We start from the raw sequence: 17,347 nt of genomic DNA on the forward strand, positions 1-17,347 counted from the left end.
ACATATTTGTGTCAGAGTTGGGGTATATACTTCTCTTGTGGTTTCCATTTAGGGCACAATTTGGTACTTTTGAATCAAATACTGTGCCTTTAAACACAAGCTCACTGAATACACTGTAACCACACTCTCAGACAAAAAGGTACAAAAACTGTCACTGGGGCAGTATCTTTTTAAAAGGTACTAATATGTGCCATTTAGTTACTAATATGTACAATGTAATATTTGGCTGAGATACAACTATTTGAAAATCTGGAATCTGAGGGTGCAAAAAAAAAAAAAATCTAAATATTGAGAAAATTACATTTAAAGTTGTTCTTAGCAATGCATATTACTAATCAAAAATGAAGTTTTGATATATTTACGGTAGGAAATTTACAAAATATATTTTCTTGGCTGGATAATAGACTGTTTAAAGTATCTTTTAGTCAAGAGTTACATTTATTCATTTTTAACATATGTTCAACATATGTTTTAAAGAAATTAATACTTGTATTCAGCAAAGATGCGTTCAATTGCATTAAAATGCATTGAAATCATGATGTTCACAAAAATATTAAGCAGCATAATTGTTTTCGATATTGATATTAAGAAGTGTTTCTTAAGCATCAAATCAGCATATGAATAATTTCTGCAGGAACATGTGACGCTGGAGTAATGGCTGCTAAAAATTCAGCTTTGCCATCACAGAATAAATATAATTTTAAAATATATTAAAATAGAAAAGAGGTATTTAAATTATAATGTTTCATAATATTACTGTTGGTGTATTGTTGATCAAATAAATGCAGCCATGATGACTTGAAAAACAATTTAAAAAAATGTTATCACCTTAAACGTTTGAATGGTAGTGTTTACTCTGTGAATGGGAAAGTGGCTGAAAATATACCATCAGTTGCAGTATTTGTCTTGGTTATTTAAACAGACTAGAAATGAGGTCTGAATAATCATTTAATACACAAGGCTTGACATCTAATATCTTTTTATGTGTGGTTTAAAATATTAACTATTGGAGACATAGTATAAAGTGCTCCATCAGATACAGAATATTGATTTTCTTTTAGTGTTTTAATATAATACTTACAATATTAGGGAGTAAAATGTTGGAAAAATATTTTTTAAGACAGCATATAGTAGTGTATAATATGTCTAACAAAATGAATGTTCTTTGTATACATCCATTTCAAATGTATTGCTACTTTACAATTTAAAGACAAAGTATTCCTTATGTTGTTTTAAATGAATTTAGAATACGTGGAGAAATTTTGGTCTATTTTTCTAAGCATACATATCAACTTTGTTATACAACTGAATCATTGTCACTGGAATCTCTTACAGAAACAGTGTAAATGTAAGAGTAATTTCAAGCAAAAGGAAGCTAAATAAAAAAAAAAACATTCTATTTATGTATTGTTCATGCACCAATAAGCGATGAATCACATCAGCATTAGGGGATGGGTCACTGTATTTCTGTTTGTATTTAAAAGATGTGTAATGTGGAGGGGTTTCAGTGTTTTGAAGAGGGTGAGTCACATGAAAACGGTCAAGGTCATGTCTGTTTATATTTAACCCCCAAATGAGAAAAAAAAAAATTAAGCCTTCTTTTCGGACCATTAATGTTTTTGCATTGTTCCCACCTATCCAAATATTTCTAATTACCTTAATGTAAAAAAACAGAAAAAAATTAAATCAATTTTAAGTATTTATATTTCATGGTAGTATTTGTTGAACTACCGTTTTGTTTATTATTGATGGAAATGTGTGTGTAATGTGACCTGGACATGCTTTCGTGAGATTCACCCAAGGGCAGCTAATGAGCTCAGGATCTCAGGGTATTTATGATGTACCTCTTGACCGGTGTGGAGAGTCCGCTCTCTTTAAGAGTGCCTCCCTAGATGAATTGTACATCATCTCTGTGTCAAATGAGATGTTCAATCCCCTCACACTGCCAAACTGATATGATGACATGATCAAACAAGCAGGCTTTGAAACTGCTGAAGCACTTTATGCTATGGAGTTCAACCACTGCATTAAGGCAGGAATGTTAACCGCTCTTGAGCACTTAGCTTGACCCTGTACAAAATAGGACTGCTAGTACTTCAATATTAATTTCTGGCTGAGGTGTTTAGAAGTCAGCTGAATCAATGATGAGTCAAACCTGCAATTTCCTCTACTACAGCAAGTATTGTAATGAAACGAGTGAGTGCAGCAATACGTATCAAAGATATTCTGTATACCAGTTTCCAGCAATGTCTGCAGCTCTTACAAAACTGTGGACAGTCACTTTCAAAAACAAAAAAAAACAGCAGTCAGCTGTAACATGTCATCATGTTTACTCCAACTGTAACAACCGACTGTTTTATATTTAAAAAAAAAAAAAAGCTTAGAATTAGACATTTTTGTAATGATGTACTTTGTGATTTATTTTTCTTTCATTATAACATGGTGAAGAATGTTTATGTATACCTCATCATAAGACTTGAAGCTCAGTACATTCTGTGGGTTTTAAATTAAAATGATTGGAAAAAAGATGTGCAAGCATGTAGTTTCTTAATGTAATCACATTTAAATAATTTACACAGTATAAAAATCACTAAATATCTCCCATTATTTAGATATTTTTACTTGTATAAAAGAGTCCTGTAGCAAAAAAATGTGCTTCTTAACCATTCGATTTCCTTCACTCTATAAAAACAATTCATCAGCTAGATAAAACTATAAAAACAAAACAAAGTAGTTGTATGATAGTAACAACAAAGTAAAAATATTACTGATATTCACCAATAGGTGACATTATAGAGGTTACTGTGGTGTGGTTTTACATGCGTTGAGGTGCGGTCACTTTAATGAAATTTAGGTGAAATTTCATGGGCAAAAAAGTTTCTTCGTATATTGTCAACAGCGAGATGCATAAAGCAGAGCTCACGCAGATGTCACTTTAAAACAAGGCAAATCCATAAAAAACTTGTCTTGAACACGTAGCAAAAACTTTCACCCTCACCTGAAATTCCTGATTGGGTCAATTCCTATCTAAATGACCGGATTTAATTTGCGAAAAATCAACTAAATTTCACGGGCAAAAACAAATTCCAATAGTTAATAGTGTAGCGATGCATAAAGCACCACTCACAATGAAGTCACTTCCTAAACAATTTTCTGTTCTTAACTTCGCGTGACCAACTTGACACAACAAAATCGGTGTGTGGGGAAACTTTTTAGCCTTCAAGCAAAACTCCCAAACATGTGGATTCCAATCAAAATGTCTGTATTTCACTGTGAAATTCCACCAAATAATGGTGCGTTACATTAGTGAAACTTATTATATAGTGTTGCTACACCTCTTACTCAGAGGTCACTTCTAAGCATCTTTATATTGATCAATGTTACGAATTTGTGCGCTCAAAATGAACACACTTGAATCCCACGAGAAATCTGTGTTTGAAGTGAAGTGAAGTGAAGTGAAGTGACATACTGCCAAGTATGGTGACCCATACTCGGAATTCGTGCTCTGTATTTAACCCATCCAACGTGCACACACACAGCAGTGAACACACACACCGTGAACACACACCCGGAGCAGTGGGCAGCCATTTATGCTGCGGCGCCCGGGGAGCAGTTGGGGGTTCGGTGCCTTGCTCAAGGGCACCTCAGTCGTGGTATTGAGGGTGGAGAGAGCGCTGGACATTCACTCCCCCCACCTACAATCCCTGCCGGCCGGAGACTCGAACCCGCAACCTTCGGATTACAAGCCCGACTCTCTAACCATTAGGCCACGACTTCCCACAAGTCGAGTAAAAAAGGGTTTGGAATGTTTTCACGTGTCACTCACTCAAAGCTCCAGATTACGATGACTGCTTTTAGCCCACGGAATTTCACTGTAAAGGTAAATGTGACTGCACCCAAAACTGTGTCCCATCTGATCTTTCAAAAATGTCCAAAGGCTAAAACATTGAGAGAAATATCTGTGCTAAATACTCAAATTGTCTTTACAGATGATGAAATAAAACATACATTTGGATCAGTATGAAAGCATAATAAGACAATATTATTCATAAGATATGGGTTTCTGCTCTCAGCGCGGTAGGTTTAGCTGGAATGAAGTCAGGCAACGCGAGGCGAGTAAAGCACTAAAAAAGGGTCTTTGGAGTTCACACACACACACACACACACACACACACACACACACACACCTACACACACACCTACTGCAGGTCAGTGAATAACAGTTGACCCAAACACACTCTTTTAAGCTTCATTTAAATGTCTTTTCAGACTTCCACATGAAAGCTGATCAGTAAAAAGATGATGCTGTGTTCTCCAAACGTCCCTCCCTTAGTCCACCTTCAGCACGCTGTAGATTTTATTTACAAACCAGAAGCAGGCGAAGAAGCCTATAGTACCTGCACGGAAGGAGAAATGTGTGAGAATTAATATTAGACATAAAATGAAGATGTCACAAAATGTGCCAGACTAACTAATAGTGTACACATTATGAAACAGTGCTTCTATTAAAACCACATTTAGAGTCATTCGGGTGGCATTTTATAAGATAACCATCTATTAATAGTGCCATTTCCATGCAGCAAATTGTCTGACAGAGCCAAACTGAGCTGAGTGTAATGAAGCACAGGATTAAATCTAATCATCGCTGGGGCGGCAGTGACAGCCAATCAACAATAGGTCTGATTGAAATCTTTAGCTCGGAATCTATTTTCAGATGCGTTTATATACACACGATTCTCAGTCCTGCCCCCTCACCTTAAACACACACGCTCTCGCTGTATCTTCACTTGGCTCTCGGGATCTAAAAAGTCATGCTAGTTTGGGCTAAAACAAGCCATTTCTGGGAACCGTTGCTTTAAGATGTGGGACTGAGAGCATAATGGCGATCCAGTAAGCCTCGTTTCAATCGTGCCTTACATTTTCACCCCTCAAGTGTGCATGGAAGTTGCCATAACAGCCGTAGCCAGGGATCATAATGCATCTAGTAGAATCCATGGCAACAAATAGATTGTGGCTAATATCTGCTCAGAAAACCGATGACGGTGGTTTCCCATCATTCAAAGCAAAGCCAAATTACACTGGTAATCTGGAGGGTTTTTGTAAAGGTTCAACATGAAATGTCGCTGAGGAGCTTGGGCTATTTTACTCAGTCGATCAGTCGCAGTTGTACAGCTGTAAAATCGCTGTACTTCATGCTGGGTGAGGAAAACACTTGCTGCAAAGCTAAAAAAAATAAAATTAAAAATTAAAATACATTTACATGTCATTTGTAGAGAAACAAGTAAGCATGTGTAGATGTTATAAACCAACAGCTGTTTACGGCTGGCAGACAGCTGGCCATCTCTCACAACCTCCGCCTCAGCATATCAATGAAGGGAAGCGACAGAGATTTGATTAAGGCCGGCGGGAGCGCTGCTGTCTTTCAACAACAACAATAAAAGATGAGGAATATTTATAGGTGTCCCAATTACCCTCAGCCTAAACACAGCATTATGACCTATTGGGCAGGAACAAAACAACTAGGACTGGTCACCCGCCAAACGAAAGGACCAGAAGGGAGACACTGCATCACCAAATCCATGAGGAACTCTGAACATTTTATATTGATGGTGAAGTAAAATAAGCCAAACATTTTGTATGTTACACTAACCACAGTAAGCAGAGGCGGTTGCATCAGCTGTGCAGAAATTACAACTCAGCCACTATTAAATATGTTTGTGTTGCACCGTTTAACTTAGTTGCAATGTAATTCTATATGTAAACTTTTTTTTGTATCAGTATTTTTTTATTCATCCTTATTCATTTTAAATGCAGTTTCTGAATGTTATTTACATAAGAATACCTATTAATGTTACTGACCTGAGTATCATATTTCAAATGAAGCATAATTTTGAGGCGAAAAATTTAGAATCTCATATTTCAAGGCTGAAATTGGATCATGGAGGGTAAACATCATATCATGCAACTACACATTACTTTACAGAGAGCTTACTGGCTACATTCTGCCTTAAGAACAAATGGTGCAACCGAATAAAGGACATAATTAACTTACAAACTAGTCATTTCATGTTCCAATTTAAGTAACAACTTCCGAACGGCTGATGCAAACCCTACCCTGTAGAGCAAACATGGTGAATGATACACACTTAGTTCTGTTATCTCAACGATTAAACACTGTTCTTGTGCTGCAGTGTCACTATAGCAATTTACTCTAAACCAGGTTAAACTGGTCATTTGATTGAGGAGGAGTATTCAGTGAAAGGTCATTCAGTGTAGGACTGATTAAGTTTGAGTCAACAGCTTGTGGAACAGACTACATGTGTCGTATGCTTGTTTTTCATTACAGCCAATGAAGACAAAACAACAGTAAGACTGCAACTGAATAGAAAGACTGAATTCGAAGTCAGACGGCAAGCTAAAACTAAAAGTATTATTTATTTTGCTGTAGTTTCGCTCTGTTTTTATAAAAAAAGTGCAGGAAGCACTGTATAGCTCTATTCATCTGTGATAAAAGAATAAAATGTAACTTCAACCTGGTTTTCTCAAGTAGGTCATGACACAAATCTATTCTCTAATTTAGGGTTTCACAAACTGGGGGCTGCAAATTAAATCATAAAAATGTAAAAAAAAAAAAATATATATATATATATATATATTAAAATGACATTATAATCGTAAATTACATAATAATTATACTACTAAAAAAGTTTAAATACTTTATTTATTTACTTGCATGTCATGCGACCGTTAACCAACTTCAGAGAGCAAATGTTAAATGATTGAAATGTTAACATTAAAATCTAAGGCGGTAATTCAAGTAAATATTTTCATCAAACGAATCTGGTTGACTAAAAAAAGTTTGTGAATCCCTACTCCAATCGCACAGTGTATATGAATGAAAATATTTTTTAAAGCTAAATCAAATCAGGCCATCTTTTACTTACCTGTAAAAATGAAGAAAATGAGCACCATGATCAAGGTGTAGCCAAAGTAGAGGATGGTGCTCGCAGCCCCTATGATTTGTAGTTTTGAGAAAAAGTAATGTATTGCGTAGACAAACAGATACACTGCCGTGAAACCGCTGGTCAGAAATGATCGCCACCACCAGTGATAATCCTGTCAAACACAAATAAGAAGGTTTTAAATAAAAATTAATAATACAAACAATAATAATAGCACTTTTGACAAATATTTCAAATGATGTAGGCTCGTATGAAATAAAGACTCGTTCAAATCAGTGGCCTAGACAAAAACGCTCTGCTAGACTACACCACTGGATGTCAGCATATTGTCATATTAGTTGTTTTTGAACATAAGAACCAGCAAACACGAAAAAAAGTCAAATGTTACATTAAAACTAGTTTTGTTTAAAAGTTTTGTTAAATCTCACCTCTGCACATAAATGGAAGTAGCAGAGCAGAACAGTTGCCTCAGAGCAGGTAATGACCAAGATGATGAAGACCAGGAAAAGGAAGCCAAACATGTAATACATCTGATGAGACCTGCAGAGAAAGATTTGCATGCACCATTAGGACCAAAACATCAGTCCTCAAATCAACTCATTTCAGCATGGTATGACTTTAAATCATACCAAATGCTGTTGAGGATGAAGAAGAGTTGGATGAAGATGCAGCCGAAGGGCAGGATACCACCCATGATGATACCCGGCACGGGTTTGGTGTAGAAGGACTGCTGAGGAATTTGGCGTGGGATCTGGTTTGTTCGCACTGGTGGCTCGATGCCCTGTTAAAACAGGAAAACAAAAACACACCCACATTCATGATATCGTGCATGACAGCGTGCCAAAAGAAAAGCTCACACAGATGGGAAACGCAATAACAGCTGATTCAAAGATATCCTCAGAAATACAAAAATAGGAATGCGAAAGAGTATCAAAATCTGGGAGCTGATTATTAAATGTCATTTCAAGTGTGGAATCAGCACCTGTCAGAATGCCAGGATTTAAAAAATGTACTTTGCTGAAAAACGCTTAAGAAATTGGTCTGTTGAAAGAAGGCATACTTACTGGTTTTTTGAAACCGAAGTATGCACCCACAAAAGTGAGAGGAACAGAGATGCCAAACCACAGTGCCAGGATGGCCACGAGTGTACCAAAGGGAACAGCAGCGGAGGAGCCCTCTACCCACAGGATCAGATTCGTCAAGAAGAAATCCACAAACACAATCCTGCAAAAACATAGCATACTGAAACTGCATACTGGCATACATCATTTTATTCCTGTTGTTGGGAAATGTATTACTGTTGGCAATAAAGACATTCAACTTACCCAGGACACAAAAAGGCAGTGAGAAGAACATTTGTTTTCCAGTTTTCACCCCCGAAAGCTGATGAAATTGAGGAAGCAATTAATATTAAAACTGCCAACGGGGTTTCTCAAAACTGTACATCTGTAAATAACATATCTGTACATTCACAATTCTATATATTGTGAATTTTCTATATTTTTAGTCACTGTATGTTTACATTTTATTTCCTGTTTTTTATCATTGTGTTACATTCTGTATTATTGCCTTTATCCTTAGCACCGGAAACTCCTTTCAGCGAGATTCCTTGTTTATATAAGCTTCCTTTGCAATAAAACGCATTCTGATTAATCTTTAACATATTTAAGATGGTCTCTGTATTTTTCTCACATTAAAATGCAGGAAATGAACAGAAGAAAAAAAATGAATAGCTCTTCAAATGAAAAATTACAATGCTTTCATAACGATTCCAGAAGAAAACAAGGTAAAGTAAGTGCTACAGTTTGCAATATTTCCTTACTCTTATAGAGTCGGGCAGACACGTATCCAGCAGGTGTGCCAAGCAGAACCCACAACACCACTGCACAGGTCATCAGAGCCCCTCTGTTGGCTGGAGACAGGAAGCCCAGACAGGCCAAGACTAAAGAGAAAAGCAGGATTGTCACTTTTGTTCATTTAATGCTATTGGTAACACTTTATATAGGGACCAGTTCTTACTATTAACTAGTTGCTTACTAGCATGCCTATTATTAAGATATTGGCTATTTATAAGTACTTATAAAGCACATTATTCTGCATGACCATATTCTACTTCCCTAATCCTACTCAATAACTAAACTTAACTTCCTTACTAACTATTAATAAACAGCAAATTAGGAGTTTACTGCGGCAAAAGACGTAGTTAATGGTTTGTTAATGGTGAGAACTGGACCTTAAAAGACCATGCTAGGATAACATTAATAAGAAATAAATGACCAAACTGTGTACAACCATTTTTAATTGATCACAACATACAGTGCCCTCCAAAGGTATTGGAACAGTAAAGACAAAATTGCTCTGTTGGCTGTGGAGTCAAGACATTTACAAATATGATTAAAACATTAATATGAGACAAAAAAACAGAATGTTGATTCACAACACATAGATGTTTTACCAGCTAAGAAGATCAGCACTTTTAGAGTTTCCTCCCTCTATCTGATGTGAGCATAAGTATTGGGACAGTTGCCTCACAGGTCTGTCTAAGTGATCAGCTGTGTCCTGTTGCATTAATTCTTCAGGTATTAAAAGCAGGGAATGTGTCGTATCAGTTATATCCATTACTTCAGTATTCTGAATCTTGCATTCGATGATGACACACACAAACCAGGAATAAGATGAGGGAGCTGACTTTGAGAGAAAAGCAAGCAATTTGGATGCTAAAAGAAAAGAGGAAGTCAATTAGAGCTATAGCAAAAATAAAGGGCATGGAGAAATCAAGAGTTTGGAAACCACCAGCGACACCAGCAACCAACAACTACCTGATCGGCTGAGAAAACAACAGTAGTTGATGACAGACAAATCATAAAAGCTATGAACCCTAAAAGACATGTCTGTAAAATCACCAACAACTTCCAGAAAGCTAGGGTGATGCTCTGACAATCTACTGTCCTCAGGAGACTTTGACACAGAATTACAGATGCTACACAGCAAGATGCAAACCTCTGACCAGCACCAAAAATAGAAAGGCAAGATTAGAGTTTGCAAAAAAGCACAAAGGTGAGCCAGAATAGATTTGGAGCTGTGTTTATGGACTGATGAGACAAAGATGAACCTTTATCTAAGTGATGGGAAAGCAAAAATGTAGAGAAAAAAAGGGAACTGCAAATGATCCCAAGCATACAGCCTCATCTGTAAAGCATGGTGGAGGTGGTGTCATGGCATGGGCATGCATGGCTGCCTCTGGAACAGGCCCTCTCAACTTTACTGATGACTTAATGTATGATGACAGTAGCAGAATGAATTTGGAAGGGTACAAAACCATCTTGCCTACCAATATTCAAGAAAATGCCACCAGATTCATTGGGAAGTGCTTCATATTGCATCAGGACAATGACCTAAAACACCCTGCCCAAGTCAATCTCCAGATTTAAATCTGATTGAACATGAATTTCATCAGCTGAAGAGGAGAGTAAAGGTAGAAGCTCCCCAAAACAAGCAACAGTTGGGATTGGCTGCATTAAAGGCTGGGAAAAGTATTTCAAAAGGATGAGACCAAGAGTCTGGTGATGTCTATGGGTCACAGACTCACTGCTGTGATTGTGCGCATGAGACCTGCAACTAAATAATAGTTTTTAATCTTTTATATCTGCCTTATGTTCAAATGTCCCAATACTTATGCTCACATCAATGAGTGGGATGAACTCTAAAAGTGCTGATCTTTTTATTTGGTAAAACATGTACGTGTTGAAATGGCTATTAATAAAAATGTGACATTCTGTAGTTTTGTCTAATATTCATCTTTTAATTATATTTGCAAATGTCTTGACTCCACAGCCAACAGAGCAATTTTGTCTTTACTGTTCTAATACTTATGGAGGGCACTGTATATTACTAATAAAAAACTAATTAAAAATAAAGGCTTAGAGGAGAAAAGTTCAGATTTCTGGAATGCACGCAAATTTTAAAGTGCCCCTATTATGGATTTTTGGAAATGACCTTTCATGCAGTGTGTAACACAGCTCTAAGTGAATGAAAACATCCTGTAAAGTTTTAAATCTGAAAGTGCACTGTGTATAAAGTTATTGTCTCTCAAAAGAAAAAGTCGTTTTTAAAACGAATCCCAAGCCATTTCATGTTGATGTCAACATGAAATATTAGCATATTGCCCACCCACTTGTTGCTCTTTTCCAGATGGCCTGAATGAAAATGCAAATTTTTCTTTGCCACTTGGTGGCGCTTTTGGAGCAGTAAAATAGCGGTTTCCCTGGTAATGCTGTACACAAAGCAGGACTGCTTTATCAGGCATTACAGGCATGATACAAAATACAATACAATACAAAATATGCAGTAAATTTAATTCATTTTTGTTCCGAATGCACTTACAAAGGGTGATGAAGGTCATGATGAAGATCTGAGTGCCCTGTCCGAGGAAGACAGACAGAAGCATGCCCATCTTGGGCGCCCTGAACACGTCACCATGTACCTGCTTCCAGCCAGACTCCTCCTGGGCTTCCTCCTGCAGGAGATATAACAATAAATCTCAATATGACCTCACATGACCTGGTAAATCATTATGAACAGTCGTCAAACAATTAACTGAAATTGTGAAGCAAAAGCTGATGGTATGTGTCACACATGCTTTATTAGTAACATTATCTATTCATTGCAAAACAGCTTCCTTCATTTATTTATCTTGATTGGTGAGCATGGTATTGTATATTTACACTCGTTTCACCAAGTTCCCAAAGCCAAACAATCATCATATCATATAATCACCATTGACAACATAAGCTAATAAGCTTACATAGGTAACGTTTGCAGCTGGAGGGATCTTAACCCAGTCTGCCTGTGAATGTCACAACAGAGGATTCAGTGACTGGAGGTATTCTAATGGTTATTAAAATATGAAAAATAAGACCACACTGAAACTAAGAGAAAAACTATCGGTCTGTCTGTGCTTGAGCATTAGGATTTACATAACCCAAGAAGCAAACATAATATATTAACTGGAAATTTGCTCTAACAGTTTGTGCGTATGTGGGAGCGTCAGCTCTGTTGACACAAGATACTGTGGTGACATTAAACAGTCATTCATTTATTCTGTTATCTAGATGAAAGCTGGAATGAGAACAAAGTAAATTCAAGATACCTTGTCCATCTGGTTGTACCGGGAAATATCCTTGTGCAGTGTTCGAAGCATGATCATGGCCACCATGCCAGACAGGAAGAGGACAATGACTAAAGAGTTCATGATGCTGAAAAAATAAAATGAAGATGGGCCATGGAGATATGGAAAAAAAGAGCTTTCTTATTCTTGATTGTATGATATTTCCAACCAGTTTGTGCTCACCTGAACCACTGGATGTTGGTGTGAGGCATGGAAACTAAAATGTAATCCCATCGAGAAGCCCACCTAATTTCATTATTTTGCTAGAAAACGAGAAAAATGAAACTCTATTACAAATAGTTCTTTCCAACCATCTCATTGTACTGACTCTATAAACAAACGTACCTTAAATGTAACTGAATAAGTGTAGGTGACTTTGAAATTACTCTTGAAATCTGCTGGTATGTCCATGGGAGTTCCTTCACACGTTGGATTTTCGTCATTACGATGCTTTATGCTGTCCAGCAGACAACATATGTATAACTCTTATGTAACAAACTATAGTACAGATGAGATAGTAATGTTCTAATCTAATCATTACAGTAAATATTTACTGTTTTCTTACTGAAGTGTGCTTGCAAACAGGTGTCACTATGCCTAACTTTCAATTAAATATGAAATCTGAAAATAATCATATAGGCCCACAGAAAGTGGAGCAAGAGCTAAAATAAGGGCTTAAGTACACCATTTCAAGTCAAAAAAGTTGCACAATCATACCTCAGAGGTTCCAGTGTTGCCGCCACAAGTCGAGCATGCATCCCATTCATTTCATCTCCACTGTGGTAAAATATGGTGATGTCCACATGGTTGAAAACATAGTAAGTGTTCTTCTTGTTGAAATCAGCCTAAAAGAGTGGATAAAAATCATGTCAGAAGCTAGTCAGAATCAAAAAAAGCATATTTCTACCTCTTAATGTTTTGGTTACTAATATAGACTTATTTTGAAAAAAAAAAAAGCTGAAATGTTATTAATCAAAGACAACACGTGCATGTTCTGTTTTTGGGAATGCATTTTATATCAATATATAATACTGTAAAGATTTAACCATTAATGCTTTTAAACATAAAAATGAGCATTTAAGGGACCCTTTTTCACTGATGACATGTTTCCACAGATAATAACATAGCAAATGTAGCTAAGTTTGTTAGCAAAGCATTTCTAATACAACGGCTGATGGATCGATGGCAAATTTGACATCTTTCTCTCTTTCAGCTAACAATCGATCTCTCTATATTTTCCTCTTAACTCATAGAAATTATATCATGAATGTATTCTTTTGCTAGCGGAGCAAAAAGGACCAAAGCTTTTGCCCATTATTATGACTTCCTCTTCTGTGATGTATGAAAAGTGTCCATTAAATTTGAACAACCAGTCAGTAATAAACCAAAATAGAATTCAATAACCAAAACAGTTAGTTAAATTTTTAGTCCATTCCACAAATACTGTAAATCTCATGACTTTTGATGTATTATATGTTTAAGACATAATATCTAACACAAACTTAACCATGCTTGAGAAGTAGGTATTTTAAACACATCAGATGTTTGTATTGCCCTCCCTAAAACACACTGTAATGAATTTAATGGTAAAAAACTGTGAAAATGCTACAGTAAACCTGTTAAATGGTTAATGGTAAGCTCCCCTAATATATACGGTGAAAAACTGTAATAGACATTTCAGACAATTTTACAGTAAAATACCGTTTTTGGAAGTGAAAATGAATGTAAAATTTACAGGGAAAAAACGTAAATTGATGTTCCCAGAATTCCCTGCGTTGCATTTCAAATTTGATGTTTTTTCTTTGAAATAACTATGTTTATTCTTAGTTTTCTCTTATCAGTTATATTTATTAGGGTCAGTGTTGGGTGTAACGTGTTACTGTAATTAAATTACTTATCCACTAAATAAGTAAAGTAAGGGATTACTGTTCATTTTTAGGTAATTTAATTACAGTTACTTATAAAGTACTTGCGTTACATACAGTAAAAAATTTCAACAGTTCTAAAATCAATATTGAATTTGAAATCTAAATTTACCGACTAAAGATCAAATTAAATGCAGCGACTTTAACCCTACAAGCGCCGGCTCGTTCACTTTCAGATTTTCCTCAGATCAGGGCTGGTGCTGAGGGGTGGTCCTTCGCGGGCTGAGTTACTGTGCCCCCCACTATCCATTCTCTCCCCTTCTTATTGAACATGATCGATTTCGACATGAGAAAGCAATTGCACGCGATTGCACACATACACACACAACGTGACTCAGATACATATAAGACTAAAATCAATAGAATCTAAAAAGCTTGAAGTGTCTACTTGACACTTACTTGAACCAATTCTAATCAAAAACGAATATTTCTGATTATGTAATCCCTATGAAAGTAAAGCGAGGTACAGTGTTTCAAAAAAAAAAAAAAAAAATCAAGATTCATCTAATTTTCATCATTTTTGAAAGAAGACCTGCTATGAGGAATTTACCTCATAAGAACAGTGCGATCTGACATGGATTTATTCAGCAGAGAAGATCAGTTCTGTCATTTATTCTTACCTACATTAGTTAACGTGTTATTTTGACACAAACCTGTCTGGATTTTACTAGTTGGGCTTTTCCTGAACATCTTGCCAAACTGAAATGTATTGTTTAACTTTTAAGCTTTTTTGTTATTCAGATATTTCTATTTGTTAACCAAAGAAGGTTACATTTTTTTACATAAAAATGTTTAAGTATTACAGTTGTTTTAAAGCTAAAAGGCTAAACTATTCTATGTTTGACTCAAATTGAAAGAAAAAAAGAGTTTAATTTCTATTAAGGTTTATAGGGATTTTAAGATGTAGCCTAATTAGCGATTTGAATAAGTTACTTGTTGAGTAACTAAGTTACTTTTCAGACAGAGTAATTAGTAAAGTAATTTAAATACAATATTGATGATGTAATTAGTAACTTTTTGAAAGTAACAACACTGATTAGGGTTGTATGTTACATCTAATGTGGTTAAATTAATGTTTATTGCATATTTCAGTTTAATGAGTCTCACCATGATGGTGTTTAGTGTTTGTGTGAATGACATTGTGCACCTTCTATATATTGGACTTCTCAGCTTCTGGAAAAGCTTTGGTTTATTGTGTGGCTTTCTCATCACCACCTGATTTTGATGGTTATCAGTGCAAATATAAAACAGATTTCAGAACTTCCATAGGTTGGTATATTAACATTACATCAGTTAAAGAAATACGGTTTTTAATTGTATATTTAAGTTAAATCCGTAAACCCTAAAACGTTGCTACCGTATTTTTTTTTACAGTAAAATTCTGGCGATCACAGCTGCTGGTTTTTTACCATAAATTTTATGGGATTTTTTTTTTTTTTTTACAGTGCAGGGATTTCAGCCTATCCCAACAATAAATTAAAATCAACAATGTCATAATCTTAACATAATTCACATAATTGATATTCAATTTAATATTAATTTATCCCAACTTTTTATTCTATCAATTTATCCCATCACAGACTGCCAGCTCACAACTAAAGTAGTGAAAAAAGTGGTCCGTCTCACATTTATCACACAGGCATCCTTTGGTTTTCCTTCTTGGTTCACTAAACATCCAATGGGAAATCCTGGGTTGCAGACTTTCTGATTGTCCTCCACAATGTAACACCAAGTCACTGGCATGTTGTCAACAATCCTGTAAAACAAGTTTAAGGATAAACCAAATCCACTTATTTTTATGGATAACCATTAGAGATCATGTAAAGAATTCCATGCCAAACCCTTCAATGGCAAACTGATATTGTATCGTTCCAACTGTTAAAGCAAGATGACACAACTTTTATTTTGTTATTGGTACCAAACATACCATAGGCATCACATCTAGACTTACCAGTGGTGCTGGTAATTCAGCTCCATTCCTTTCTTTAGAAAGTCCAAGTTTAACTTGTCTTCTCTTGAACCTGCATCATAGGATTTGGTGCAGACCTTCACACAAGTCTTGTCAGCCTTAAATGAAAACTAAGGAAAATTTCGAAAATCAGTATATGAAGGATCAATGCATTATGTGAGAAGCACTGGAGTTATTTATAACACATTAATGCAGAATAGTAACAACTAGGAATACACTGCCTAAATACCATCAACTTTATTATACAAAAATATATGATTATATATGACATAAAAAAAAACACACAAAATGAAGAAGTGTCTGTGTCTGTCAGTTGCAACTACAAAAACGAGATGCCAGCTCTCAATGAACAAGGTGTGTAATCTTCTAAATATCACTGCCACAATAATGTTAAATGTAAAAAAAAACGTGAAATAAAAACAATTTCTTACCTTGTAAGGTGACGTCTCTATTCTTTCTCCAAATAACACCTGCCCAAGGTTCTCTGAGGGCCTTCTTTCATTCTTATCTTTGCAAAAATCAAACCTAAAGCAAAACGTATTCCCTCGCTGATCAGTTCTTGTATAGAAATGCATGCAGATATAATAAAGCTTATATAGTAAAGGTCAAGAATACTTACGCATCATATTCATAAGGCAGGATTGATTCCACTGAGTCCAGTCTATTCACAAACAGCTCTATGTCAGTCTGTGGGATTGACAGGAGGGGTGTGGGGTCAAGGGGACAGCTGACTAGAAGTCATATCTCAGAGATGAACGCTTAAGTCTGGTTTTATTTTGAACATGAATTTGCAATGCAGAGAATCCAGAATTTGCTTGTTAACTCAATATCTAAAACATTTATTTTAATTGCTATGTCTCAACTGTGTGTACACGGCAGTATAATAATAAGTACAGGACAGGGAAAGCTCACCTGACATTCCTTCGCATCTCCTTCCGACTTTTGCTCGCAAAAACTGACTGGTGCTAAACCCGGAAGGTAGAATCCAAAGCTTGAGCTGACTATTGTTAAACTCAGCAAAAATATAAAACGCGGATTTAAAGGCTTCATTTTTTCAAAGCAGCGTCCTGCGAGGATTCCGGTTTACTCTGCTGGAGCAAACCATAAAACTAACTGTGACAGTTCACACAAGAAATCACCAAAACAACGAGCTCGCAGCTGCTACTGACTCAAGAAAGATTTGTATATCAGAGTCACTTCCTGACTGTGCACGTAACTCCGCCCACCGCTGGCCCCGCCTCCAATTCATCTACGTCACTGATGCACAAAACACATCTGGATTAATGACAGCGTCTCATATTCAATTCATTTCTAATTTACTTTA

At 36.0% G+C, this 17,347-nt stretch overlaps 1 protein-coding gene across 2 annotated transcripts; it reads right to left on the minus strand.

Moving 5' to 3' along the window:
* Positions 1-2,314: 2,314 nt before the first annotated feature.
* Positions 2,315-17,231, minus strand: LOC306853102 (transmembrane 9 superfamily member 2-like). Of its 2 annotated transcripts, XM_079390288.1 has the most exons (18): positions 16,936-17,231; positions 16,643-16,710; positions 16,455-16,548; positions 16,006-16,133; positions 15,681-15,810; positions 12,847-12,974; positions 12,475-12,586; positions 12,313-12,392; positions 12,112-12,217; positions 11,767-11,808; positions 11,346-11,478; positions 8,785-8,904; positions 8,288-8,345; positions 8,027-8,186; positions 7,592-7,743; positions 7,391-7,502; positions 6,945-7,116; positions 2,316-4,397 (listed from the first exon to the last, which is right to left on the minus strand). In XM_079390288.1, the coding sequence occupies exons 1-18, from the start codon at positions 17,071-17,073 to the stop codon at positions 4,330-4,332; spliced, it is 2,001 nt and encodes a 666-aa protein (XP_079246414.1). In that variant the 5' UTR covers positions 17,074-17,231; the 3' UTR covers positions 2,316-4,329. The 2 variants fall into 2 exon arrangements, with proteins under 2 accessions (XP_079246415.1, XP_079246414.1); XM_079390289.1 differs by lacking the exon at positions 11,767-11,808 and having other exon boundaries at positions 2,315-4,397.
* Positions 17,232-17,347: the final 116 nt, after the last annotated feature.

Source organism: Barbus barbus, assembly GCF_936440315.1.
Source record: "Barbus barbus genome assembly, chromosome: 33".
In the NCBI taxonomy this organism is placed as follows: domain Eukaryota; kingdom Metazoa; phylum Chordata; class Actinopteri; order Cypriniformes; family Cyprinidae; genus Barbus; species Barbus barbus.

Excerpts from the sequence above, each read along its gene's own strand:
- LOC306853102 (XM_079390288.1), bottom strand. The coding sequence starts at position 17,073 with ATGAAGCCTTTAAATCCGCGTTTTATATTTTTGCTGAGTTTAACAATA. Across the intron at positions 8,905-11,345 it reads CATGACCTTCATCACCCTTT|TCTTGGCCTGTCTGGGCTTC; the intron begins GTAAGTGCATTC and ends TTTTCTCTTTAG. Across the intron at positions 8,187-8,287 it reads ACTGCCTTTTTGTGTCCTGG|GATTGTGTTTGTGGATTTCT; the intron begins GTAAGTTGAATG and ends ATGTTTTTGCAG.